This window comes from Eleginops maclovinus, chromosome 17, assembly GCF_036324505.1.
Source record: "Eleginops maclovinus isolate JMC-PN-2008 ecotype Puerto Natales chromosome 17, JC_Emac_rtc_rv5, whole genome shotgun sequence".
Classification (NCBI taxonomy): Eukaryota; Metazoa; Chordata; class Actinopteri; order Perciformes; family Eleginopidae; genus Eleginops; species Eleginops maclovinus.
In genome coordinates, this window is record NC_086365.1 from 1989100 (window position 1) to 2016495 (window position 27396).

Below are 27396 nucleotides of genomic sequence, written 5' to 3' on the forward strand. Positions count from 1 at the left end.
AGCGCAGGGACGTAGCTGATCTCCATGGCGTCTGTGGACTGTCAGAGTCCCGCTCTAAGACTTCGTATGACACAGGGCCAGTCTGTCTCACAACCATTCCTGGAATCCATTTGTGATCTCCTGCCACTGTGCTTCGCAGATACAGTCGTCCTCTTTGAAGAATCGCTCTGCAGTACTGCGGTCATGGCAATCTTTTTGTTAATATTGTTTATTTCGCATTGTCTCTTTTGTGCAAGGCTTAAGGAATTCCAGCCTTGTGCATTAACAGATCCGCTGTGGATTGTCCAGTTGTGCAGTTTGGTGTTGAACGATACTGCAACAGAAACACTGAAATCTTGTCCTCAATGTTCAGGGAAGTGTTAGTAAGCTTTTTCATACTTGACTTGAACGTCTGGACGTATCTCTCTGCCAGACCATTTGTTGCTGAAGGGCACTTGTGGTATGCAGTATTCTATTCAGCCTGGTTAAAGTCTGGAACTCCTCCGAGGTGAATGTGCTAGCGTTGTCTGTGACGATATGCTCAGGCAGACCATAGGAGGATAATAATCTCCTCAGCCTTGTGATGGTAGCCTGCTCTGTGATTTGTGACATGTGAAACACTTCCAGCCACTTTGAATATGCATCCACAACGATCATGAACATGTTGTTCAGAAAGGGTCCAGCAAAGTCAATGTGAAGTCTTTTCCAGGACTCACCTGGAAACTACCATGGGTGAAGTGGGACACGCTGAGGCATTTTCTGATCCAGCTGGCAAGTCTCACATCACCATACATATTTGCAATTTCATTAGCAATTAGGTAGCTGGCTTTCACTGCAGCATCACTGATTTCTCGGCTATGAGTAAACACAGACTGCTGTTTCTTCAGACCCGCCAACAGTTCATTCACCTTATTTATTCTCTGTTGTCCTTGCAAGTTGTTGTATTATTATGGCATGAAGAGTCTCATAGTGGCGCCGAAGGTTATATTCTTTCAGCACTGAAACATGCTGTGAACACACCAAACACACAGGTTTACCATTCACTTCCGTGAATAAATAGGACGATGACTATTGTCTTGGAAAACTCTGCACTCTGTGTCCACTCTTTTTCTTTAGATAGAGACATTTTGGGGCAATGAGTGCGCTAAAGCGCGTAATGTTCAAAGGAGAAGACGTAATAGGCAGAGACCAGGCAGCTCCGGGCTAGCTGTACTTGCTATAACGTTACTTGCTCAGCCCCGGTATAAACAGTTTGCTTGCTTAACAGAATTGCTATTGCGACATCCAGTCGACACATTTAGAACTGCAGTTTCTTTCATTGAAAAATTGCAGCTAATTTTTATACTGTACTTTGCAAAATCATCTCGCGGGCCGGATTAAACCCGTTCGCAGGCCGTAAATTTGACACCTCGGCTCTAGATGATAGGAAAAGAGCTTTGGAACTTCCTTTATTACCTCCTTTAGCTTAGGAAACACTGGACCTTCCTGTCAGTGCCCGATCCGCTCCCGCTTTTTCTCAAAGTGTTTTGGGCTGATGTTGAGTATTTGAAATGAAAAGCAGGTCAAATGATACAACTGCAGGATCACGACCTTTTGGTGATGGATTTGATACAAATATTGTTTTTTTTAATCAAACTGATGTTATTTTTGGGAACATTTTACATTCACAAGCAGAAATTGACTCTAAACCAAATTTTGCCTATTTTAACTTAGCATTACAACAATATGGCACCACTATTAAACATAATAAAAAATAAGAAGGCAATCAAACCAAATGTGTATTTGACAAATCATTTACTTGAAATGTTGCATATAGTTAATTTTCCACTATATATCTGAAACCCTTTACACACATAACCAGGTTCCACTGAGATTTGAACTCGGATCACAGATTGAAAGTCCAGAGTGCTGACCATTACACCATGAAGCCACGTTAGTAATATCTACCAGGCAGTGTTTTTTGTACATCATATTTTAACGTGAGGAAATTCAAAGTGCAAGGACAACATTAAACATGGTTTAATAGAAGCATATGATAAAACTACATTTAAATGTGTATTAAAAAACCCTGAAAAGGCAAGGGATTACAAATAAAACGAGTTGAAATAGAATAATACATAAGGCATATCAAATAAAGAGTCAAAGTTACAGTGCAGAGTAAGATGTGAATAGTTATTTGATTTAATAGAATGCAGTGGCAAAAGGAAGTGTTGCCGTGGCTCCATGATAGTCTTGTCTTGTGCTAGGCTGTCTATAGGTAGTCAGTCATTCCTTTATCCCTGCAATCCATTTTAGTAAAGGATTTAAACTCGATTGCTGGATTCAGAATCCACAGTGCTGACTAGTAAACAATGGAACCACACAAAAACTGACCAATTCTGTATAAAACAAGCTATCTTCACAAAGGTTGACGGTGTAGAGGCCCACAATGAGTCTGTTGGTGTACAAATAACCATTTACAGTTAACATCACATTGCAGCTTCTCACTCCGATGACACTACAAATCTTCATCTTTAGTAACCTTAGACTACCATAAAGGCAGAGAAGTCATGTTTAGTTTGTTGCTGCTGACCATAGGCAGCTAGGGTTGAATATGCTCAATAGAATTGTGACTTTTGTTATGGTTCAACTCTGTTAGAAAAATACAATGTTTATTAGTTATTAACTATTACTTCTACATAACATTACCTAATAAAGTTATTTTAACTTAAGTTATCAGGTTTAATGATCAAATCTGTGTGCATTAAAAATGCTTCTGAATGTACGCTGTTGAGGTGAGTTGTGAGCTGTAGTTAATGATTCTTTAGGTATGTATCTCTATAAACATACAGTCAGGTTCCACTGAGATTTGAACTCAGATCACTTGATTCAAAGTCCAGAGTGCTGAGCATTACACCATAAAAACAAACATTACAAGGCAAACTGTGCAGTGTTTTTACACAGTCAAATTTAACACAAGGCAATTCAAAGTGCAAGCAAAACACATTTTGCATCAGAAACACATGATAAAACATATATATACAACTTTAAAAGGCAAGGGATTACAGAATAAGGCATATACAATAAAAGTTAGAGAGCAGTGTTAGATATGAACAGTTATTTGATTTATTAGACGGCAGCAGCAAAAGGAAAAGTCTCCATCCTGGATTTAACGCAGTGAGAGTTGCAGTGGACCTGCAGGGTTCTAGTTTGTTCATGATATGGAGCATAATAACTGAACGCTGCTGCTCCATGTATACGTAGACGCCATGCCATGGCTAAATGATAGTCTTGTCTTGGCTAGGCCTTTTACAAAGGGTTCTGTCATGGATGTATTCATTTATCACTGCTGTCATTAATCTTCCATCTTTAACCTCCATATTTTACCTGCAATTCTACAGTAACTTGTTGAGGACAAGTGAAGGATTGCTGGATTCAAAGTCCAGAGTGCTTCCCATTACACCATGGAACCACTCAAAAACAGATCACAGTATACAGAGATAAGATCATCTTCACACAGGTTGACACTGTAGAGGCCCGCAACTGTTCTGTTGCTATACTAACAACCAGGGAATGTTGTAACACATTATGAATTATTTCTTTATCTCTGTAATCACATAGATCAAACATTTTTAGAATAATGTAATTGTAATCTTTTAAGGCAGGGTCTTGTGACAAAGTGTTTTTAAATAGTGGTACTTTAAGAGCTATACAGTACGTCCACCCGTCATTCCACTGGGCGGAGCTTTGGCGCCCTCTGGTGTTGTAAAACAGGAAGTCCGGATCGCTTGGCAGATCCGGTCTTCCTCAGCCAACCAGGAAAGAGGGCTTGCCGTGATCTGGACTGAGGCGGATGAGACCAGAAACCTTTGTTCTGTCTCCTCTCCTGAAGCCACATTAAAGACAGGAGCGGGTCAATGCTTCCTGACAAACTGCTCGCCTTTCTGTTAGTGGGTGATATCTGAAGGATGCTCTCTGAATGAGACATCAGGGCCTACTCTTGATTCGGTTTTCTAATATTTTTCCTGCTCGCTACAGCCCGAGGGGGACGTCTGCTCGTGTTTTTCCTGTCAGCTGCTAAATGGAAATAAAACGGGGATCTGACCGAGGTGCGTGCAATGAAAACCCGCGTTGTATTGATCTCTGTTATCAGTCGTACTCTGACCTCAAAATAATTCTGTACACACTGTAGTGTTCCGGTACAGGCTCACTTGATCCACGATGTGCAATCTGTGCTGGCTTATGTGCATCACGCCACCGGGGACTCGCTGATCCCCTGGAGTAGCCTCAGTACTGATCGCAACAGTATCCTAGTTCCTCCAAAGCGTCCTTTATCACAAATGCAATGGCTGCTCGGCGGGTATGGGTTTGTTTACAGCCTGGTGGATGCTGTTGTCAGGGCACCTGAGGGCACCCTGTCCTGTCGGTATTCCAGCAACCACTTTTCCAATATAAATCAAATCCACTCATGCATAGTGTGCTCTCTGCCAGCATGCATAGGGTCAGCAGGGTGTTGTTGACACAGTATGCTGTTGAATTATATGCACTGTAGTAGAGAAAACTGCCAGTGCTGTTTTGCACTTGTTTGAATAACAAAATTGAGCTTCAAACTGCCTCTATCTCTTTTTTGCCAACAGAAGAGTGTGTTTCCTTTTTCCCATGCTACATAATCATAGCCCAAATCTGAACATGTATTAATGCATGTTAGAGCACCTGCATCATGTAGCCACCATCCTTTATGCTAATAACATGTTTATTTAGTTGTGTTTATCACAGCTGAACTATTTTCTTCACTAGCAGGAGTGGGCATTCTAGATGAAATTCTGTAAATCAGAATATATACATATATATATTATTGCACCATTTCTGTTCCAGTAGTGGCTTCTTATCTCACACTCTTCTCCAGCAGATCAATAAACCATTTGAGAAATTGTAATATAAAATAAATAGCAGTTGATCCTGTGTGTAAATCAATAGGTCATAGATATATTTAGCCAAATCCTTTGTATTTAGATAAAGAATATTTACCATGAAAGTGTAATGCAACCAATCAAGGTGTTTCATGTTTACCTGCTTACTGGGGGTTGGCTGTGTGTGTTTACTCCTGTTGTCCAACATTGTAAACACTCACTGTAGTCGGACAATGCCTAATAATCCTCATTATACACCGATCAGCAATACCATTATGACCACCAGCCTAATATTGTGTAGGTCCCCCTTTTGAGGCCAAAACCCCCTGACCCGTCAAGGCCTGGACTCCACCAGACCTCTGAAGGTGTGCTGTGGTCTCTGGCACCAGGACGCTAGCAGCATTTCCTCTAAGTCAGGCGTGTCATACCAGGCTGAATCAGAGGAGTTTGAAATGCCGGTTGGATGAAGTGTTGATAACATCTCTGTTTCTCTGTTCTCCCCCCCAGGACATGGTCTCCCAGCCCACTATCTACGCCTCCTAGCCCCGCCCTTGCAGCTCCTGTCAGCCGCAGTGTGGCAAATAGTGCAGCAGGGACATGTGGACCGCTATGGGATGCTGGAGGAGTTTGTTACCATGGTGACAGAACTGGTCCCAGAGCTGATGAGCTACAGTCAGAGGGCTCAGCTCATCCTGGGCCTCAGGGCCAGGGTCAGTAACAAGCACTGTGCAAAACACACACTGAGGGGGAGGCTGTACCTACTCGATTTAGATAGTTGTTTTTTGTAAACAAGTTCCAGAATCAGGAAAGCTTTATACTGTGTGAGGAAATGTACAGCATCCAGCAGCAAGGAACAGAAACAACATATAAAAGGAAAAAGAGTAGACTGGCATATTATGTAAAATATTTGTCACATATTATTAAGAATATAAACAAATCAGAAAAAAAGTACACCATGGTAAAAAACTAAGTAGCGTTATTTTGATGTAAGTGAGCATAAAAAAGTATTGAAAGAGCAGGTAACGTACAGGTTTCTTCAGTTCTTATATCTACAGGAGTGGTGAATTATATTATAGTCTGTTGGAGTGGGGGTCTACCCGGGCCGTGGTGGCTGTACAGCCTGAGCCCTTCAGGAAGGAAGGAGCTGCAAATAAAAACATTTAACATTTGTAAACAGGTTAAAGGGATAGTCTGGATCTCTTGAGTCTGGAGAAACAGACAGGTGTGCCAGCACAGAGTAAAGCCATGTACTGCTGTGGACACAGGCAGCACAACATGTTTTTTTGAGGCAAAGGACATTTAAGTTTAAGTGTTCAAAGTATTTCGATTTTATTTTACTGTTTTACATTGCTGTCAGACAGCTGTCTCCAACAGCGATCTATAGCCGTCATTCAATCTCTCTTTAAAGCTTACTAACAATTAAATAGAAATTTGGAGTATCATGCAACATATGCTGGGGTTACAGATCCGTCTCTCACATGTAGCATCTTTAAATGTGCGACCTACCAGAAGAAAAAACAGGAAGTAAAAGGTACCTTCTGAAAATACTCGCTGTAGCAGTAAGGCAAGGCAAGGCAAGTTTATTTATATAGCACCTTTCAACACAAGACAATTCAAAGTGCTTTACAAAAATAAAAGACATTAAGACAAGCAATGTTGGTTAGAAACCTCCTACAGTAGACCATTGCATTGAAATCTTTAAAGAAGTTCATTCGATGGAGAGAAGGCCCTTTTCATTAAGTATTAGAAAATATTTATACACTGTGAGATGTTCTAAATTGTTAAATATATTTAGGTACGGTGGTAGATATACTCAATTTCTATTAGAAGGGGCTAGTTATACTAACTTTGTGAGCGTTGTGATTATTGGTGAGGAAAAAAAAGATCCTTTGTGTGTCCACAGGAATTGACTTTCTTTAAGAACATTTTTTTATATGTATTTATTGAATTTTCACTGGGTAACAAAATTAAGGAGCATGATAGCAATATGTACCCCCTTTTCCTCTTATTCCAAAAACAGAACACATTCTCCACACATGCGATCAAATAATGAAACAGTTTGAATGAATAAATTAGGTCAAAGGAAAAAAAAGAAAAGTAATAATAATAATAATAATACTAATAATACTACAGTAGAAGGAATATACAGATGACAACAATTACATAAAGGCTTGTTAGACCACTTCGGAGGGCCTGGGCCCCCTCATCTCCAATACAGTCCAGAAAAAGGTTCCATATTGGGAAAAAGTGAAAGGGTTAGTCCTTGAGCCATAAGCTTATAGCCTCTAAAGGAAAAAGCAGGAATTTTCTTTCTTAAAAGTATAGATCACATGCTGTCTGGATACAATGTTGTTGTTCTGTACTGTGCAGATGTTGCTTGTTTGTTTATTGTCTGAAAAAACTCCAGAAAGTCTGAGTGGGAAAAAACATACTAAGGAATTGAGACAGCTGTAGAAAAGAATATGTTTTGGGGAAAGGAGTCTGACAGCATTAAGGAGAGCAAAGAAACACAAAGCGTACACCTTAAAGAATCTTAAATAAGCTCTAACTCATGTGTTTTTCTCCGAACTGAATCCTGCCGACCACCATCTATAAATACCTCACACATCTCGGCTTAGAACAAACCAAATATATTTTACCGTGTACAATATGGAAAAAGAGAGCACAGATAAAACTTAAGTTCTCCATTGGCTCGAGTCAAGTGTTTCACAAGAACGTTTACAAATCATGACTGATGTTGTGTGTGTGTGTGTGTGTGTGTGTGTGTGTGTGTGTGTGTGTGTGTGTGTGTGTGTGTGTGTGTGTGTGTGTGTGTGTGTGTGTGTGTGTGTGTGTGTGTGTGTGTGTGTGTGTGTGTGTGTGTGCGTGCGTACTCAGCTGGTTCTGGAGATGTGTCGGGGGGAGCACCCGGTGGACATGCAGAACATTCAGCCCCATCTGGACAGAATCAAAGCCCCTGTCAGCACTGCCAAGGATCACCATGTAAGTAAACTGTAGCTGGAACACAAACATCTGTTTTCTCTCTGGTGTGTTTAAGGGTCACTTAGGATGGATTCACGGTCATGACATTAAACCTGCTAAAACCTGCCTTTAATGTCAAGAGCTCACCGTTGGGTTTGGGGATTTGATGTGAATATAGTGGAGGTGTGTGATTGAGCCTCCCTGTGGTCATATTGGTGTGTGTGACAGGTAACCATCAACCAGGTGGAGGAATCGGAGGTCAACTTTGTGGAGTTGGTGCATTCATTACTGGAGGATCCGTCGGAGAGAACATATTTTTTCCAGGTGAGACAGCAGTTTTCATGACCTGTACACATTAACAGAGGGGTGTTTAGTGACAGAGGTGTACATTAAAGGTGCCATAGAATGCATCTATCTGGTGTTTTAAATGTTATCTGATGTCTAGCTGAATTGCCTTATTTGGGGGCTCATTTAAATAATTATGACCAGCTCTGCTCTGATTGGCTGGTTTACAAGGAGCATCCATGGCTGCCTCAGAGCCCAGAGAAGTAAGTGAAGTTTGCGAAACTGTGAGAGATGAACCATGGGGGCTATTGGCATCCGACCTTACATGTTTGAGCCTTTATCGGAGGAGGAAACCGATGAATTTGAAGAACAGCCAGTTGGTCAGAGATTGGAGAGCAACGTTAGGGAGTGCTAAGTGTTAGCGTTTCCAGCAGCTGGTGTATGCAAATGTTGGGGCTGGACTACTGTGTGTGACGTAACAGACAGGGATTGTTGTAATTCGCCCGTTTTACCGCTGTGATATGCATATTCATGATTTGCACGTGAAGGAGGAAAAGATGGTGTTTGAGGTTCACGGTATGTCAGTTCAATGTACCGAACTCTCTTTGTTCAACTATGCCAAGGTGAATACAGTTTTCTATTCTATGGCACCTTTAATATAGTGTGGGACAATCCAGCAGGAACAGTGTTGGGTTAGTTACTCAAAAAAAATAATGCATTACAATATTCCACTTTATTGTCAATCTTCTGTGTGTGAAATACAGATCAAAATGCTGTTTCTCACAATCCCAAGGAATAAAAATATATACATATGTGTATATATACATACATACACACCTGGAAAACCTACAAACAGCATTCCCTCACGGCACGATTACTACAGTAGTTACTTTTAAAAAAGTAAGGCCTTATTTTACTAAATTACTCACTGCTGGAAGTAATACAGTATTACACTACGAGTTACTTTACTTGAGAACTACTCCGTAACTTCACCTGCGATGCAGCATAAATCAAATGACAAATAAAAATATAAAGTTGAACCTCATCAGATCAGCACCAACCCTTAATCTAATCAGGACAGTAATGCACACAGACCTCTGTTCCTGCTCTTTGAACATCATGTTTGCTTTAGCTCATCAGAACTCTGGTCCAGATAGCTTCAAACGTTTCCTCCTTGATGTTTCATGCAACAGACCTGTTTACTCTGCTCTGAGACTCGTTCTGCTCCATCTCCTCATCCATGAACTGTGAGTGTAGCGCCATCCATAAGGGACGTTTGCAGATAATTGAAGACCTTTAAGTAACAAGATCATTTTGTGCTGAGTAACTATAATGTGATAACTGCTTTTATCCACAGTAACTCGTTACATTACTGCATTACAGACACATGTAATGTGATTACAGTGACGTGTTACTTTTGTTACTCCCAACACTGGTTAGGAGACCAAGCAACCTTCTCTCTCGGTGGTCATGAGTCAGCTCATTGTTAGCTCTATAAAGTGTGGCCGTGTCTGTCAGACAAACCCATTCTCACCAAATCTATTCATTTGTAGGCGAAGAGAAAAAGTTATTTTGAATATCTCATTTTTAACAACCTGGTCCAAAAAATGTACCTAAAGTCTTGCTTCTCCAGTGCACATTTCTTTTTCCACATACAAATATACAGTGGGGCAAAAAAGTATTTAGTCAGCCACCAATTGTGCAAGTTCTCCCATTTAAAAAGATGAGAGAGGCCTGTAATTTTTATCATAGGTACACTTCAACTATGAGAGACAGAATGAGAAAAATCCAGGAAATCACATTGTAGGATTTTCAAAGAATTTATTTCAAATGATTGTGGAAAATAAGTATTTGGTCAATAACAAAAGTTCATCTCAATACTTTGTTATATACCCTTTGTTGGCAATGACAGAGGTCAAACGTTTTCTGTAAGTCTTCACAAGGTTTTCACACACTGTTGCTGGTATTTTGGCCCATTCCTCCATGCAGATCTCCTCTAAAGCAGTGATGTTTTGGGGCTGTCACTGGGCAACACAGACTTTCAACTCCCTCCAAAGATTTTCTATGGGGTTGAGATCTGGAGACTGGCTAGGCCACTCCAGGACCTTGAAATGCTTCTTACGAAGCCACTCCTTCGTTGCCCTGGCGGTGTGTTTGGGATCACTGTCATGCTGAAAGACCCAGCCACGCTTCATCTTCAGTGCCCTTGCTGATGGAAGGAGGTTTTCACTCAAAATCTCACGATACATGGCCCCATTCCTTCTTTCCTTTACACGGATCAGTTGTCCTGGTCCCTTTGCAGAAAAACAGCCCCAAAGCATGATGTTTCCACCCCATGCTTCACAGTAGGTATGGTGTTCTTTGGATGCAACTCTGCATTCTTTCTCCTCCAAACACGACGAGTTGAGTTTTTACCAAAAAGTTCTATTTTGGTTTCATCTGACCATATGACATTCTCCCAATCCTCTTCTGGATCATCCAAATGCCCTCTAACAAACTTCAGACGGGCCTGGACATGTACTGGCTTAAGCAGGGGGACACATCTGGAACTGCAGGATTTAAGTCCCTGGCGGCGTAGTGTGTTACTGATGGAAGCCTCTGTTATTTTGGTCCCAGCTCTCTGCAGGTCATTCACTAGGTCCCCCCGTGTGGTTCTGGGATTTTTGCTCACCGTTCTTGTGATCATTTTGACCCCATGGGGTGAGATCTTACGTGGAGCCCCAGATCGAGGGAGATTAGCAGTGGTCTTGTATGTCTTCCATTTTCTAATAATTGCTCCCACAGTTGATTTCTTCACACCAAGCTGCTTACCTATTGCAGATTCAGTTTTCCCAGCCTGGTGCAGGTCTACAATGTTGTCTCTGGTCTCCTTTGACAGCTCTTTGGTCTTGGCCATAGTGGAGTTTGGAGTATGACTGTTTGAGGTTGTGGACAGGTGTCTTTTATACTGATAACGAGTTCAAAAAGGTGCCATTAATACAGGTAACGAGTGGAGGACAGAGGAGCCTCTTAAAGAAGAAGTTACAGGTCTGTGAGAGCCAGAAATCTTGCTTGTTTGTAGGTGACCAAATACTTATTTTACAGAGGAATTTACCAATTAATTCATTAAAAATCCTACAATGTGATTTCCTGGACTGTTTCCCCCATTCTGTCTCTCATAGTTGAAGTGTACCTATGATGAAAATTACAGGCATCTCTCATCTTTTTAAATGGGAGAACTTGCACAATTGGTGGCTGACTAAATACTTTTTTGCCCCACTGTATACCTGTAAATGGTAAACTTAATAAATATTCTGAAAAGTACAAATTAAAACAACACTTACACAGACAAGAACTTCCATGTATACTCAGTGTGAGCAATGGAGAGGAAACTTAGAGAGACACGGGGAGAGCTGGAGCTTCGATGGCAAACACTGAAGGTTTATTGTGACGTTAACTGCTGGAGAATTCACAAGACATGTGCTGCAGCCACGAAGTGACAGAGCGGTTGCCCGACCAATTCTGAAGATCTCTACTACAGTCCGAGGTTTTAACCAGTTCAGAGTGTACAATCAACATTCCTCATCAGCGAGACTAAACAAATATGGACCCTGAATCTAACTAAAGCTGTCGTACATGGCAAAAGAATGTGCGCCAGGTAACCAACGTTCCAGATAAGAAGGGCTTCTAGACGTCCCTGAACAATAGCTATCTCATGGTAGCTTCTGCTCGATCATAGACTGGCATCAACAAAGCGCCCAAGCTGCACCCCCTTAAGGGAGATTACAGCACCCCTAGGCCGAAAGACTTATGCCATGGGAATAGAGACAGAGGAAGGAGAAAATGATGAACTGTGTCAAAGTTTAACTACCTAAGCCAAAAACTCCCTAACACCCAGGTTGACTTGATTGCATTTCATAGATTCAGAACCAAGGAAAACAACTCACTGTTATTTCAGATAGTGTCCTCCTGGATATCTCTTCAGGTGATGCCAGTCCCAAAAACAACCCTTAAATGTCTTTCCCTCTCATCTGCAGGAAATCTTCCCTGTCTACTTCGGCTCTAAGTACGATGCTGCACTTGAGATGCTGGTGTGGGAGTTTGTATCCAGACTGGAGGAGCTGCTGCCAGTTCCAGACTTCACACAGGTGCCATGTTTCTTTAACCCTAACTTCTTCTTCTTTTCAATATTTTATTGTTATATGCACAGTAGCTACATTGTAGATATGGAAATGAAAAGGTCCCAGGCTCTTCCAACAATGCAACATGAATATATATCAGACATAAAACCAATACAAATAATGGAAGAAATAACAGAATAGAGATAACATAGTGCAAGTGCAAGAAGAAATCTATATACACTAAATGGAATATGATATATACAAGAGATAACTACTTAGATAAATAAATTGTAAGATGACAACAGATGAATGCTTATGGAGGCACCTAACAGAGCTCAGGTGTTTATCAGTCTTATGGCCTGTGGGATGAAACTGTCTCTGCGTCTGGTGGTTTTGGTTCTGATGCTGCGGTAAAGCCTGCCAGACGGCAGTAGACAGAACAGTTTGTTGCTGGGGTGATGGGGGTCTTTGATAATGCTGTGGGCTTTCTTCCTGAGCCGCTGGGAGAAGAGGTCCTTCATGGATGGCAGCTCCGTCCTGGTGATGTGCTGAGCAGCTTTCACCACCCTCTTTATTAACCAATGACCTGATGGATAATGTACAGCAAGCAGTTCATTTTTGCGAAACTGACACCCATAGGGTAACCCTAAGACCTCATTAATCATTTTTAACTAAGCTAGCACTAAAGAAATCAATACTTCAACACTTTTGAATTTATGACCTCTTCCAGAGTCTATGGTAAGTACTGTGTCCACATCAGCAGTCTGCTATTTAGAAATAACAGAACGTAGAATGCCATAATTAACCAACCAGGATCAAGGATTTGACAAAGCCATGTAATACACAATAATAATTCAATTAGAAGTCATTTGAGTTACATTCTTGAACCAACTATTGATAAGACAAATGTCTCAGTTACCCCACTATTTATTTATCTGAATGCCACAACATATCTCATTCACTAATGGCTGAATTGGCATGAGATATGCTGCGTACAAACTGATTTAATGACCCGGTGGTGCTAGGATTTTAATAGCCACATCGCTGCTTACACTCTGCTTATGTAACAGGTCTCATTTGGACTCAGGTTATATCCATGTTGTGTTACCTGGCATCTGCAGCTCTACCTGGGGACGTCCTCAGCCCCTGGGGGAGGACTGCACCCTGTACTACTTGCTCTACCTCATCCATCAGAATAAACCAAACGCAGCCCAGACGAGTGTATCACCAGGAGAAAGCTCTGGCATTATTCCAAACGCAATTGCTTGTTTTTCCCAGCAGAGACTCACCCGTGTGCACCACTGACCCAGAGACAGATACAGGGGGGGGGGGGGATAACAGGGTTCAGGTGCAACACAGTGTCCCAGCGGGCTGCTCACTCCTCTGTGCCGAGCTGTGGATGTTAAACAAAGTCAGATTAAGAGCAGTTTCATAACCTGAAACTAAAAGAGCTCATTCTCTGGAAATCAGTGTGAGTCTGGCAGTGTGAGGATAGATGAATGCAGGATTGCTAAAGCCTGAAACTTGATCTCTCCCCTCAGTTGGCAGCTTTGCTCGGAGACTCTCCGTCCTTCCTAGACGACTGTTTACAATCCTTTTTCCCGCCGGAAGACATGAAGGCTGTACTTGAACACCACAGAGACCTCGGGCATTTTGGAGAGAAAGGTGAGGAACAGCCAGACATTGTTTATTTTCTTAAACCCAAGCCTTTTCATGGTGTGTGATTTGAACCTGGCTGGGATCTAATGAACGTTTCTTTCTATTAGATCCCAGATTATTACCGATGGATGACTGCATCCTCTCCTCCCTGTCTCTGCCTCCTGGCTCCAAACATGTCATGAGCACATCTTGCTCGCCTGCTCACAAAGATTTAAACTTCTCCGAGAACGAAGGACGCTTCGATGCTCTCTTGAACACGAGCAGCCTGGAGAGGGCGAGCAGGAGAAGCTCTGAGACAGTGAGACAAAGCCTGAAGGACACACGGCAGGTCAGAGAAGCGAGCCTTTCTCAGGACAGGAAGCTGCAGAACTCTGTCGGCGCTGACACCATAGACCTCACCGTGTCCGGTGAGACAGCGGTCACAGACCAAGCAGCCAATGACAACAGCCAAAGCTTGAGAGGAGGGCGGGTTCTCAGGAAGAGGAAGCTGAGCGGAGGCGGAGGCGGGGACATTCCCACCAAACAGCTGGCAGAGGCTTTCCTGTGAGATCACTACTAATGTTTGGTTCATTTTTTAAACACACAGTCTTTACTTAACATTTCATGGCTTTAAAGGTTTCCACTTTTCATTTAGCAACAACATTAGATCAAATAATGTCAAATCCGTTGGTTTTAAACCAGCAAACATAGTGATATTCCCACTAGCCTCAGCTAATGCTAAGAGCTAATGAGCTAATCTTAGCTTGACGGGCATGAACATGGTAAACATTATTCCATTTTAGTTTAATGTCTTCTGCTCAGGTGTGCTTTTTATCATTATAATCTAATAAAAAACTATCTGTAATCCAGTGGTTCCCAACGTGGGGGGGGGGGATCCCCTATTGGGACGCAGAGGAAGTTGTAAACAAACATTGGTTGCTCTTTGTTATAATTTTAAAATGTTCTATCCATACAAAAATATACAATTATAGTTGGACCTTTGTGTGTTGATATTATTAGCATAGAAAATGTAAGGTTTGTACAATTAAGAAGAAATTTGGGAACCACTGGTGTAACCAAAGTTTAAAACTCCATGTTTCCATCTCTTTTCATGGCACAAATATTCCTAAATAGGCTCAGAACTGAATTATTTTTAAACCACTCATTGAAAGGAATCACTGTGCATTACAAAAAAAGTAAATCTGTCGTTTTTGTGTTTTTCGTGCAGAAATTCTTCAGTGGACGGCGAGAATTTGGATGAATCTCCTCTGATCTCCATATGGGGAAAATACACAGGTTGGATCAGTTAGTGTTTGGATTAGTGTCTTCTTTAGTGTGTCAGCCTTTGACTCTAACTCTTCCCGTTTTTAGACTCCCAGGAAGATTCTCTCCCAGCTGTGACGGACACAAAGGTTCCCTGGTCGGACGAGGAGACGCTCAACCTGCTGGACATCTGGGGGAAGGACTCTGTGCAGCGGGCTTTAAAGGGCTGCTCCAAAAACCGCCACATTTTTACGCAGATCGCTCAGAAGATAGCCGAGAGAGGGTACTTAAGAACGGTGGAACAGTGTCAGACCAGGATTAAAAGACTGAAGAAAAGCTTCCGCAGGTTAGTGTTTAATCCACTTTCTGTCCAGTCATTGCAGTCTGCAGATAACTGAACTCCTCCTTAGATGATCTTGACCGTGGCTGTAATTCTTGAAGAGGAAAAAGTTGTTAATCCATGTTGCCTTTCTCCCTTTTCTGACACTAGAGGGAGCTCCAAGCTGGAGAATAAGTTTTACGAGCAGTTGAAGCGGGTCCTCGGCTCCTCAGTCCCCTCGGTTGTTCCTGAGGTAACCTATGATGTGGAAGAGGTCCTCGATGAAGAAGAGTCCCGAGACGGCGATGAGGACCTGCAATTCCTGGGTCATACGAACCAACCGGAGATAGGTACAAAGGGGTTGCAAGAGGTTGAAGAGAAAAATAATGAAAAATACTTTGAATGAATTATCGCTTTACTATCACATGGGTTTTTATAGAAATATACAGTATGAGGGCGCTAACGTCACTTTCGGCTAAAATCAGGCCCCGCCCACTTTCCGGTGAAAATACTGCGTCAGAGCAAAGCGGAAAGTAATAGTTTGTTCATATTGCACCTCAAACAACAAATAAATCCAGAGTTCCCGTTTCTTTTACTGTCCTCTTTAAAAAAAAGGAGAGTAAATGAAAGGATGTAATTCAGAAATCTCAGTTTCAATGTAAGCCTGCTGCCTGCCAAGCGTCCACCGGCAGACCCACCATCCCCTATTTATTCTCCGTAAAAACAGCTGTCTCTACCGTCTGACCAGACATCTGACACCATCTTCAGATTTCTGGACTCATTCTTCCATTTTTAACCAACAGAAATATTGTTTTCTGGCATTCCTTTAACATTTGACGGGGGAAAAAAAATCTGCATTTTGGTTTGAGGGCGCACGTGGTTTAGACTAATCCCTGCTACCATATATGACAAATCCTGACATTGAAAAAGCTGCAACCAGAGAACATGGCTTTTCTGTTTAAGAAATTACTTAAAGTTCCTCTATCACTATTTCAATAATCAATAATTGTTGCAGCTGTAGCTCAGGTTATATGATTAAAATTTAAAAATAAGAGCAGCATCTGTTATTGTGTCCCTATACAGCGGGTAAAATAAGTATTGAACACGTCACCAATAATAAAGCATGGGTTGTATTAAAATGACAAATTCCTGTTCATTATTTGACTTGACAAACAGCGTAATTTATATATTTTTGTTAAAGGCACAAGAAGCGTTCCGTGGACGGACTCTGAGACGCTGGCCGTCATCACGGTGTGGGGTGAGGAGCAGATGCAGCAGCTGAGAGGGGCGCACAGGACCGGACACATGTTCTCCACCATATCCAACAAGATGGCCGCCCAGGGCTTCTCCCGGACACCCGAGCAGTGCCAACGGAGGCTGAAGAGGCTGAAAGCTAATTTCAGGCAATGCTACCAGAGCAAGTATGTGCACTCACTGAGAGAGGGATGGAGGAGCCTGTGATATGTGTTGAGCTACAGTATTAATCTCATCTTCTCCTTTGACGTAGCCTGAAAGGACAGGAGCCAGTTCCCTGCAAGTTCTACAATGAACTGGGGAGCATTCTAGTGAAGGACTTCCCCTCAGTGCCGCAGCAGGAGGAAACACCAGGAGATCCTGAGCAGGACGACTTCCCCTCATTGTCCCAGCAGGATATCGGTAAACTGTCAAATTCTGCAGCAACACAAAAAATAAAACATATTTGGACAATAAATAAAACATTTTGTTGGTGGATTGTCATCACGTTGATAACTTTTAATGATTTTATGGTATCTTATTCAGAGTCTGCTGTGGGCGTTCAGGAGGACAGGAGGAAAGTCCCCTGGTCGGACAAAGAGACCATCATCCTTCTGGAGATCTGGGGAGACCCACAGGTAACCAGAAGGAATATTATGAACATAGTTATGCCTGAAAATCCTGTATTGCCATTTTATTAAGATATATCATAGATATGGGCAGCAGTTCAGACATCCGGAGGGTGCTTTTTTTATTTCAAACTTTCACTTATTGTTGTTTTCAAGAATAACATAACACACACATACATATAAATGAAAAAAGAAAAGAAAGAAAACAGAACAGGGGACTAAACTATTGCACATTTACAGCTTTGTCTTTGTATACAGTCCATTTCTCCCATCGTTGTACAGAGCTCCACTTTAGACCTTAGACGGTAGGTAAGACTCTCCATATTATTCATTTCCTCCACAATGTCCAGCCACTGACCCACTCCAGGACGGTCTCTTTTTAACCGAGTTCCTTGTGATGGCCTTTTTATCTGCGAGCATCAGGATCTTACACAGATAGACACCTTCCTTTCTTATTGTACCATCCAGAATCAAACCCAGGTACATAATCCTGGGCTCAAAGAGAATCTTATAACTTAAAATCTCTTCCAGAGTCTGAGAAACCCTGACCCAAAATGCTTTTCACTCATGACCAGAAGATATGAGAGTGTTTGGGGTTTAACTGTCCACATTGTCTGCAACAAAACTGCCGTCTACCCAGTTGTTTATTTTTAATGTGTGGAGTAATCAAAAAACTAATTTGAGTTTTCCACCCAAATTCCCTCCATCTTTTCGAGCTAGTTGAAGTATTTTGGATTTTCCGCATGGATTGCCAGTCACTCTCGGACAATTCAATGTTCAACTCTGTTTACCATAAATCTTTTACATTTAGGTCCAGCAGAGCATGAGGCGCTACCCACACAACGGTCACATTTTCACAGAAATATCTGAGAAACTGGCGGCTAACGGCTACTCCCGCAGTGCAGGCCAGTGCCACACCAGGATCAAGAGGCTGAAGGCTAACTACAGGCAGTGTCAGGAGACCATGAGGTGAATGACGCACATTACAGCCAAATATCTGCTTGACCACAAGTCAATGCGCATTTTGTATTGTTCATTGATTTGGGGGGCAACACATATACAGTGAAGGAAATAAGTATTTGATCCCCTGCCGATTTTGTTAGTTTGCCCACTTACAAAGAAATTAAAAGTCTATACTTGGTAGTTTTATTTTAAAAGTGAGAGACAGAAATTTGCATTAGAAAAGATATAAATTGATTTGCGTTTCATTGTGTGAAATAAGTATTTGATCCCGTTGCCACCAGTAAGGATTCTGGCTCCCACGGAGCGGTTAAGTAAGTCCTCTTGCTTTAAGAAAGTACTCCTGATGTCAACTCATTACCTGGATAAAAGACACCTGTCCACAGTCAATAAATCAGATTACAACCTCTACACCGAGGGCAAGACCAGAGACAGGTCTGTGATCATGGTGGAACTAATGTCTAAGGACATCAGGGACCAGATTGTAGACCAGCACAAGACTGGAATAGAAGACAAGACCACCAGCAAGCAGCTTGGTGAGAGAGAGAGACAACTGGTTTGATTATTAGAAAATGGAAGAAGCTCAAAATGACCATCAATCGCCCTCGCTCTGGGGCTCCAAGATCAAAGATCATGAGAAAGGTGAGGGGTCAGCCAAGAACTACACAGGAGGGACTTGTTAATGAATCATTTGAAACTTTTATTGACACTACAAAAGAAAGCGGTGAGAACATCTCTGACAACACAAAAAAGCACTGTATATTCAGTCAATGCTGTTAAAACTTAAAGATTAAATGAAAATGACATACTTCTTTAGTTGTGCATAAAACAAAAAAGAATGAATATTTATATATACTATACAAGACAAGTTAGTTTAATTTCAGAGGAGGAGAAACATAGATACCTTTAAGTATACCTTTATTGTTGTGTTGTCTTTTGATTGTGTTTTTGGTTTCATGTCAGTATTTGCAAGCAGCTGTGACTAACAAGCTATTGATTTTTATTTTATTTTATTTTGATAATGGGCAGGTAAAATGAGATGTTCTTCTCCCTGCTCTTTATCATCACGGGCTACAAAAATCTGCGTCAAGTCTACATGTTTTTGAATTGCCATGTGTGAAATTAACTTCCTGGTCTGTACTGATGTGTTGCAACAACCTCCTCTCCTGCCTGCAGCTTGTCTGGGACGGACAAAATCGACTTTAAGTTTTATGATCTGCTGGAACAAATCCTGGAGAAGCAGCCGTCCACGTCCTCCACTGTGGTAACGGACTCCATAGAAATATCCGAGGACTCAAATGGGGAATCGGTGACTGAAACAGGTGAGAAATGCTCCCGATTTAACTATCTGCCAGGGTTATCAGGGCAGCATTACTGAAGATGACCCTCTTATGGATACATCTATTGTTTAAAATGTAAATAAAAAAGAATGCTAGTATGTATGCTCACATTCAGACTAGCTTGATTTTAGTCTTTTAGCGCTGTTGCTCTTATGAGGTTGTTTCAGAACTGTAAAGGCGCTGCTAGCTTTTCATATCAACCACTACAGTATATGCTTCACAAAAACAATCCATTGTCTTCACCTGTTTCTGCTGACAGACGGAGAAGCAAGTATGTCGACAGAAAAAGCACCCCCTAGCTTGTGGTCCGACGAGGAGACACTGGCGCTGATCGAGATCTGGGGCGACGAAGACGTTCAGAGAGCGCTGAGGGGATTCGTCCACAACGGACATGTCTACGCCGACATTTCGGAGAGAATGCGTGATCTCGGCTACTCGAAGAGCTCGGACCAGTGCCGCTGGAAAGTCAAGTCCCTGAGGAACAACTTCCGACAGTGCTACGACAAGAAGAAGTAAGATCAGTCACTTCATCTGCTTGCAAATATTATCCAGCACGACTCTAATGGTTCATGTTCACTCTTTACAGGTGTGGAAGAAAAATAGATTATAGGTTCTACCCACAGCTGGAACAAATCCTCGGGCAGGAGGCAGTTTCTGTTGATGAGTATGACGAAAGAGAAGAACAAGCGGACCAGGATCCAGGTACATCGCCGTCCATCCACACAGCATCACACACAGCGACATCCAGTCTTCCTAACGGCCCTCTCCTGATAGGCACAGATGGAGGGAACACAGCGTGGACGGAGCAGGAGACGGTCGCTCTCATCGAGGTGTGGGCCGCAGACGACTTGCAGCACGGCCTGAAGACCTGCGTCCGTAACGGGCACATATTCGCTGACATATCGGAAAGAATGACCGCAGCGGGATACCCAAGGACGGCAGAGCAGTGCCACTCGCGGATCAAGAGGTTGAAGAAGAATTACAGGCGCTACTGCAACAGCTGGAGGTGAGCTTAGCTGAGTGATGCTTTGTCAGACACTTTAGTTTTGAAATAAAATCAAAAGACTTCATTATTTGTCAGGAAAATGGCCCCATTATGTTTTCGCAGTGTTCCTTCTCGGTGTTATAGAGCTTTTTGTTCATGCTAATGGGTATTAACATTATTGTTTTATCTGCCAAGTGCTTTCTCTGTTAATCAATACGTGTTTATTCAGAAAGAAAAATCGATGTGTTAAAAGTTAAAACCATTATATACTGCGGATTGAATAATAATCGTGGTCAGATAAGTACGTACCTAAAGCTTTTTGTGGTTTTCCCTCTCCTGCAGGTTGATATTTAGACTTTACTGCATGTAAATGGTCTGCAAAGGCTAAAATCCTTGCTTATATTGGCTAGCGCTCCAACACATAATAAATAATAATAATACATTTTGTTTTAGGCGCCTTTCATGACACCCAAGGACACCGTACAATTTGTTAAATATACATTGTACGTGATGGGCTATGGGCCCGGACATCTTTAAGTGGTTGACCCATCACAAAACAGTTGGCCAGCTAACCAATCAGAGCAGACTGGGCTCTGGTTTCAGACAGAGGGTGAAAAGAGGTGCTGCAGCACAGGCAGATTGAGAAAAATAAAGAGCTTTCTGAACATTAAAGCATGGAGACATGTCCCAGGAGAGACACTAAATATAAATATGAATTGAACCTGAGTATTATATGTCCTCTTTAAGACCACCAATTTGACCCTTCATGATTGACTCTTTCCAGAAGTGGGGGACGCACCACGGTGTTCCGGTACTTCCACCTCCTGGCTCCGGTGCTCGGTGAGGACTCTGTGAGTGCTGATGTGGACAGTGCTGCTGCTGACCCCACCTCACAACCTCTTACGGACAATGACTCTGACATGGGTGGGTTCAGATATCATTGTGTCGGTGCAGATACTACATCAGTTCAGAGCTGAAAACCCAATAATAATCTGTTCTTCCTCTCAGTTGAGCAGCCGTCCTCCAGCCACCTCCTGGCCGACCTGAGCAGGAAGACGCCCTGGTCGGATCAGGAGACCCGCACCCTGCTGGAGATCTGGGGGGAAGACAATGTCCAGCTCACCCTGAGGGGTTGTCTGAAGAACCGCCACGTGTTCGACTACATCTCTGAGAAGATGGGCGACGGAGGATTCATACGGACCTCAGAGCAGTGCTACACCCGCATTAAGCGCCTTAAATATGGCTTCCTGCATGAGAAGTCAGTATTTACAAAACCCTTTTTCTCTTCTAAACCCATTTCAAATTCATTTTATTAGTAATGTCATTAATAGCCAGCATCAACAGGTTAATTGGTTTGTTAATTAACTCTCTAACCAATCACGAAACAGATTCAATCGTGCCAAGATGGCAAACTTTGTTACCACTTTGAACCTCGAGAAAGGCAGTGCTAATTACTTACTCAAATCTCAATGTATTTCACTAAAAAGAAACTCGATAAGATAAAACTAGATATGTTGAATTCTTAATTTTTTCACAACTGTCTCACATTTATATTATTGTCTGTTTTATTTATATTTTTGGTTGTTAATTTGTTTGGCCCCCCAGTGTGTGAATTCATTACTTAAAGTTAAAGTGAATTTCATAAGATTTCAGACCTTTTGGCTGAAATATTTAGACACTTCTTAGTAAAAAATAAAAGAGTTTTTTGTTTTCCCTGAGAATCCAGAGGAGAGGCTCATGTGATGAGCAGTACTGGTGTCAAAATGTGCTCTCTCAGTTTGGAATTTGGAAAAACTGGATCTTCTTTTCCTCTGAATTCAGAGAGGATTATAAATTCTTCAGTGAGATGGATGGAATCTTCCGGAGGGAGCTGACAGTGGATGACTCCGCCGCAGACACGCAGTTCACAGAGGATCCGGAGGACTGCGCTCAAAAGAAAGGTGGAACTACACCCAAATATTAAATTGAAATTGAATGAAAATTCATTGCATTATTATGTTTATAATACCCTGCTTTATATGTGATTAATTTCAATAGTGTTTACTTGTCTGACAGTTTACAGATTATTTATCTTCATAGTCAACTGTATATATATTTTTTCTCTAATGCCAGTTTATTTTTATTTTGATCTCATTCCTTCTTTGAGATGTCTACACTTTAGAATTGTTTATTAATTCATTAAGTATTATTTTCTATGCCTTGTATTGTTTTATGCTGCTGCGGCACAAAAATGTCCCAGTTTGGGATTAATACAGTCATTCTTATCTTATCTTATCTTTGATTGTAGAAGCAATGAATTAAAGGATACTTTTCTGATCATTACTTATGGTTTTAGTCCTCTGTGTTTTTTAACAGTACACTATTTGTTGTATTTAGGTGTAGGCAGTTGACTGTTTTTCATCGTCATTCCTGTAAATTAAACAAGATGAATGAATGAATGAATGAAAGTGAGCTAATCTCTCTCTAAATCTAATGTTTTTACTATTTTAAATGCCATATAATGCACATTTTGCTACTGATTAAGTATATATGTGAGTTTAAACACTGGACTGTAATGAAGCTGAACTGTACTGGATGAGGATTTAGTGTTTATTTCTGAGTCTTGTGCTCTGTCAGCTGCCTCAGGGACTCAGTGGGTGCCCGACAGCTCCAAGCTGCCCTGGAGCGATGGGGAGACAGAGGCACTGCTGGACCTGTGGGGCAGCGAGGAGGTGCAGGAGAACCTGAAGGGCTGCACCAAGAACAAACACATCTTCATCCAGATCTCTGAGGTCATGGTCAGCCAGGGGTACATGCGCACCCCCGAACAGTGTCAGACCAGAATAAAGAGGCTGAGGGCCAACTTCAGACACTTCCTAGAGGGCAGGAAGTAAGTGTTCATGCTGCCGGTCCAAACATCTCCACTCTGAATACCCACAACATCTGATCCAATGTGGATCACTGTCCTTCTCCTGATCACAACACATTCTGTTTCTGTTTCCAGAGGGGAGAAACAGGAGTGCAAGTTCTTTGAGCAGCTGGTGCAGATATTTGGAAGCAAGTATGTATCGAACTCTGACCCCCTGACCGAGGATGCAGCCGAGGATGTAGGTAAGGAGTCAGCTGGCTTTATTAACCTGATAATTTAAAGGAAAACCCATCAATCAATCAAACTTTTTTTATATAGCACCATTCATACATAAAAGGCAAAATAAAGTGCTTCTCAAACCAGAAACAAAAAAGAAAAATTAATAATTGATAAAAACTCACAACAGAAGTCAATAAACACAGCACTGATTCAAGAAAATAATAATAATGGAATGAAATATAAAATAAATAAATACCAGTGGGATATGATTGTTAGTCTCTGTCTTGTAACATGAATTATTATGTATTTACATTATAAACTTCCTGTCTATCATGTCACACTGACTCTGAAGAGGTTTAATCAGTTATCATTTATGTCTTTTATCCATAAATCTCTGTTCAGACACTCAGAAAGGTTTAGGAACAAAGACCCCCTCTCTTTTTGTCCAGATCCATCTCTATAAAAACCTGTTTGAAAATCAGCTGATCAGATTTGGTCACTTTGTGATGTCACAATGTTTTTTTGGGTTGTGCAACCATTGGCCAATAACAAACCAAGGTAACCCCCGCCCACCTTATCACCTGGATTTATTCCTAAAGCACCATTGTGCTTTTCTAAACCAATCACGTCACAGAGGGGTGTGGCCTGCAGCTGCTCATTAGCATTTAAAGCCACAGAATCAGCACTTTAGGAACAGGGCTGAAACAGAGGGGATTATGGGGTGCTACAATGATCTGTTTGGTGTTTCAGCCAATCAGAGACCTATACTATATTGTTGAGAGAGTATAATAGGGGACCTTTAAAGCTCACTGATTAACATGTTATATCTCAATTTCCTAATCCACACAAATAGAGTCAAAGTGTCACGTCGTGGTTTTACAGTCAGTTATGGCTTTTTGTTTTAATTGAGTGTTTGTACGGATGAAGCATATATAATATATAAAGCACCTTTTTTTTAATACCTTGTTTATTGTGTTTATACAGTTGTTACATCAGAGCATATTTCAAATTAGGACAGATGTTCAGTGTAAAAGACAAAATGAAAAGCAATAAATTAAATATTGCTAAACAATACACAGCTTTGTATTATATACAATTCTATAGAGGTGTTTGTATTACTGCTGCTAGTGTTGATACGCTGTATATTTTATTGGGTGAGAAATTTTGAACGCCTGTTCTTAATCCATGTAAAGCACTTTGTGACTTTTAAAAAGTGCATTATAAATAAAGTTATTATATTATTATATTTACTACTGTAGGTGGGTTTGCTATTACCCCTGTTTTTATGCTAAGCTAACTGGCTGCTAGCGCTAATTTAGTTCTACCTATAACTAATTAATCTGATCTGAAATTCACTTTCCTCATTATCAAACTCACTGCCATTTGCTTTACAAACAGCTAACCATGGACAGTAGCTACGTCATATTCACAATTGAATATTTAATGGTTCACTTTTTCCTGTCCAGAGACCTGAAACTGTCGGAAGTGTGAGGCTGAGGAACCAGCAGCTGCAGAGTGAGGACCTCCCAGCAGTGAAGAGCACACTGGAGCAGAAGCCGGTGCTGTGCCATTTGCCTGGGTACACACTTCAAATACTGTTACATTCTTCGTGCACACAGGCTGTGTGTGTGTGTGTGTGTGTGTGTGTGTGTGTGTGTGTGTGTGTGTGTGTGTGTGTGTGTGTGTGTGTGTGTGTGTGTGTGTGTGTGTGTGTGTGTGTGTGTGTGTGTTCATGTGTGTGTTCATGTGTGTGTGTGTTCGTGTGTGTGTGTGTGTGTGTGTGTGTGTGTTTCCGTCCCTCCACCAGAGTGTCTTTATATTATTTACAACAGAGCCATGACACTCACACCAGAAGCTCAGGGCTCAAGGGACAAAAATGAATCTGTGATCTTGACCTGGTGGGAGTCACGCTCCTCCAGAGTTGTTTTATTGCTAGTATATAGGTATTTTGTACTTGAAATAAACTGAGTGTATGAAAGCACAGACAAAAAGAAAAAAACCAAGGCGTCTTTTACTGTAACCACATCTGCTTTTTGCTCTTAATTCAGGTCTCTCTTCTGTCCGTGCCATTGTTTACAGTTTTGCAATCTGCGCTGTAAATGTTGAACTCATGAAGCTCATCCTGTTTTCATTTTTTACACGGTATGAGTTGATCTTGTCTACCATTTAAATTATTTATTTAAATTATTGTTTAACTTTGTATTTCAAAAGTTTACTATTTCAAATATGTTACTTTTTAAACTTTAATGAAGAACATTTTTCCACAAACGTGTCAAGGTTTTGTCAAACCAATAAAAAGAACTTGAATTTTTTTTAAAGATTTGTTTTTGTGTTTTCATTTTTGATTGCCTAAGATTGGGAATGTACACTAATATCATTATGGAAACAAAGTAATAATCTTCAAATTAATAAATGCAACAAGGAGGTGAGTGTCACATCTATATGTGTCACGTCGTACATACAGTAAGTACTATAAAGCACGTTTACAGTATACCTCTACATTTTTGAGGCAAACTTAATAGAGTATATTTATATATGTCACATCGCAAAATGACATTCTACTCTTGCATAAACATATGTTTGAATATTCCTTCAGACAGTACCTGTTTGAAATTAAAACTTGGATTTTTTCAATAGCTTACATGTCATCAATCAAAAAGACATTTGCAGGAACAAATCAAATCATTTATAAAATGAAATCTTCAAACTGTACAAGTATAAAATGCAATTTAAAGGGATCCTATTCAGCTTTTCCCCGCTCCTGTAATGTGTAATATAACGTTTAGTGCATGTAAATGGTCTGCAAAGGGTAAAATCCCTGTGTTCCCTCCAGAGGTAGTTTCTCGCACACAGAAAAACATGATACAAAACACATAAATTCCACATGAAAGAACAAACAGTTCCCTTACAAAACAAACAAAAACATCATCAGACAAAAATAATCGAAAATATTCATCCATCTTCTCCCGCTTTTCCGTCAGGGATGCGGAGGTAACAGCTCCAGCAGAGAGCCCCAAACTTTCCTTTCCCTGGCCACATCAACCAGCTCTGACTGGGGGATTCCAAGGCGCTCCCAGGCCAGCGAAGAGATATAATCCCTCCACCTGGTCCTAGGTCTACCCCTCGGTCTCTATCCTCATACAGGAATTCTTTCAGGGTCTCCAAGAAGGCCGAATAGCTACTCTGAACTGCTGTTTGGTGCATAAGCACACACAACAGTCAGAGTTTTCCCCCCCATGACCCACAGGCGTAGGGAGGCGACCCTGTCGTCCACTGGGGTAAACTCCAACAAAGCGGAACTCAACCGAGGGCTTGTGAGTGTCCCCACACCCGCTCGGCGCCTCACACCTTGGGCAACCCCGGAGAAGAATAGAGTCCAAACCCTATCCAGAAGTAAGGTTCCAGAGCCGACGCTGTGCGTAGAGGTGAGCCCCACCAGATCCAACTGGTAACGCTCCACCTCCCGCACGAGCTCCGGCTCCTTCCCTCCCAGAGAGGTGACATTCCACGTCCCCAAAGCCAGCTTCTGTCGCCTGAGTCTCGTCCGTCGAGACCCTCTGCTTTCACTGCCACCCTTCTGGCAGCGCACCCGACCCCATCGTTGTTTCCCGTAGGTGCAGGGGCGTAGCCAGGACATTATTTCTGGGGGGGCCAGCTCTGGCCAGTCTTTTATTTGGGGTGGCACTTGATTGTCAAAAACTACTATTTTAAAACTCACGCACTGCATCACTCAGAGCAGCAGTTTTTC

General features: G+C 41.6%; 1 protein-coding gene across 2 annotated transcripts; it reads left to right on the top strand.

Annotated features, from left to right (window-relative positions):
* Window positions 1-3768: 3768 nt before the first annotated feature.
* Window positions 3769-25966, top strand: zgc:113263 (uncharacterized protein LOC503753 homolog). Of its 2 annotated transcripts, none has more exons than XM_063905111.1 (24): window positions 3769-4067; window positions 5376-5578; window positions 7746-7850; window positions 8058-8153; window positions 12131-12241; window positions 13756-13879; window positions 13981-14416; window positions 15081-15148; window positions 15224-15461; window positions 15606-15784; window positions 16636-16855; window positions 16942-17090; window positions 17214-17305; window positions 18108-18265; window positions 19433-19578; window positions 19856-20108; window positions 20183-20298; window positions 20371-20602; window positions 21366-21505; window positions 21590-21839; window positions 22403-22521; window positions 23198-23450; window positions 23565-23671; window positions 25115-25966. In XM_063905111.1, exons 1-24 carry the CDS (start codon window positions 4040-4042, stop codon window positions 25120-25122), a joined length of 3831 nt encoding a protein of 1276 aa, XP_063761181.1. In that variant the 5' UTR covers window positions 3769-4039; the 3' UTR covers window positions 25123-25966. The 2 variants fall into 2 exon arrangements, with proteins under 2 accessions (XP_063761181.1, XP_063761182.1); XM_063905112.1 differs by having other exon boundaries at window positions 21369-21505.
* Window positions 25967-27396: the final 1430 nt, after the last annotated feature.

Excerpts from the sequence above, each read along its gene's own strand:
- zgc:113263 (XM_063905111.1), top strand. The coding sequence starts at position 4,040 with ATGGAAATAAAACGGGGATCTGACCGAG. Across the intron at positions 13,880-13,980 it reads CGGGCATTTTGGAGAGAAAG|ATCCCAGATTATTACCGATG; the intron begins GTGAGGAACAGC and ends TCTTTCTATTAG. Across the intron at positions 15,462-15,605 it reads CTGAAGAAAAGCTTCCGCAG|AGGGAGCTCCAAGCTGGAGA; the intron begins GTTAGTGTTTAA and ends TTCTGACACTAG.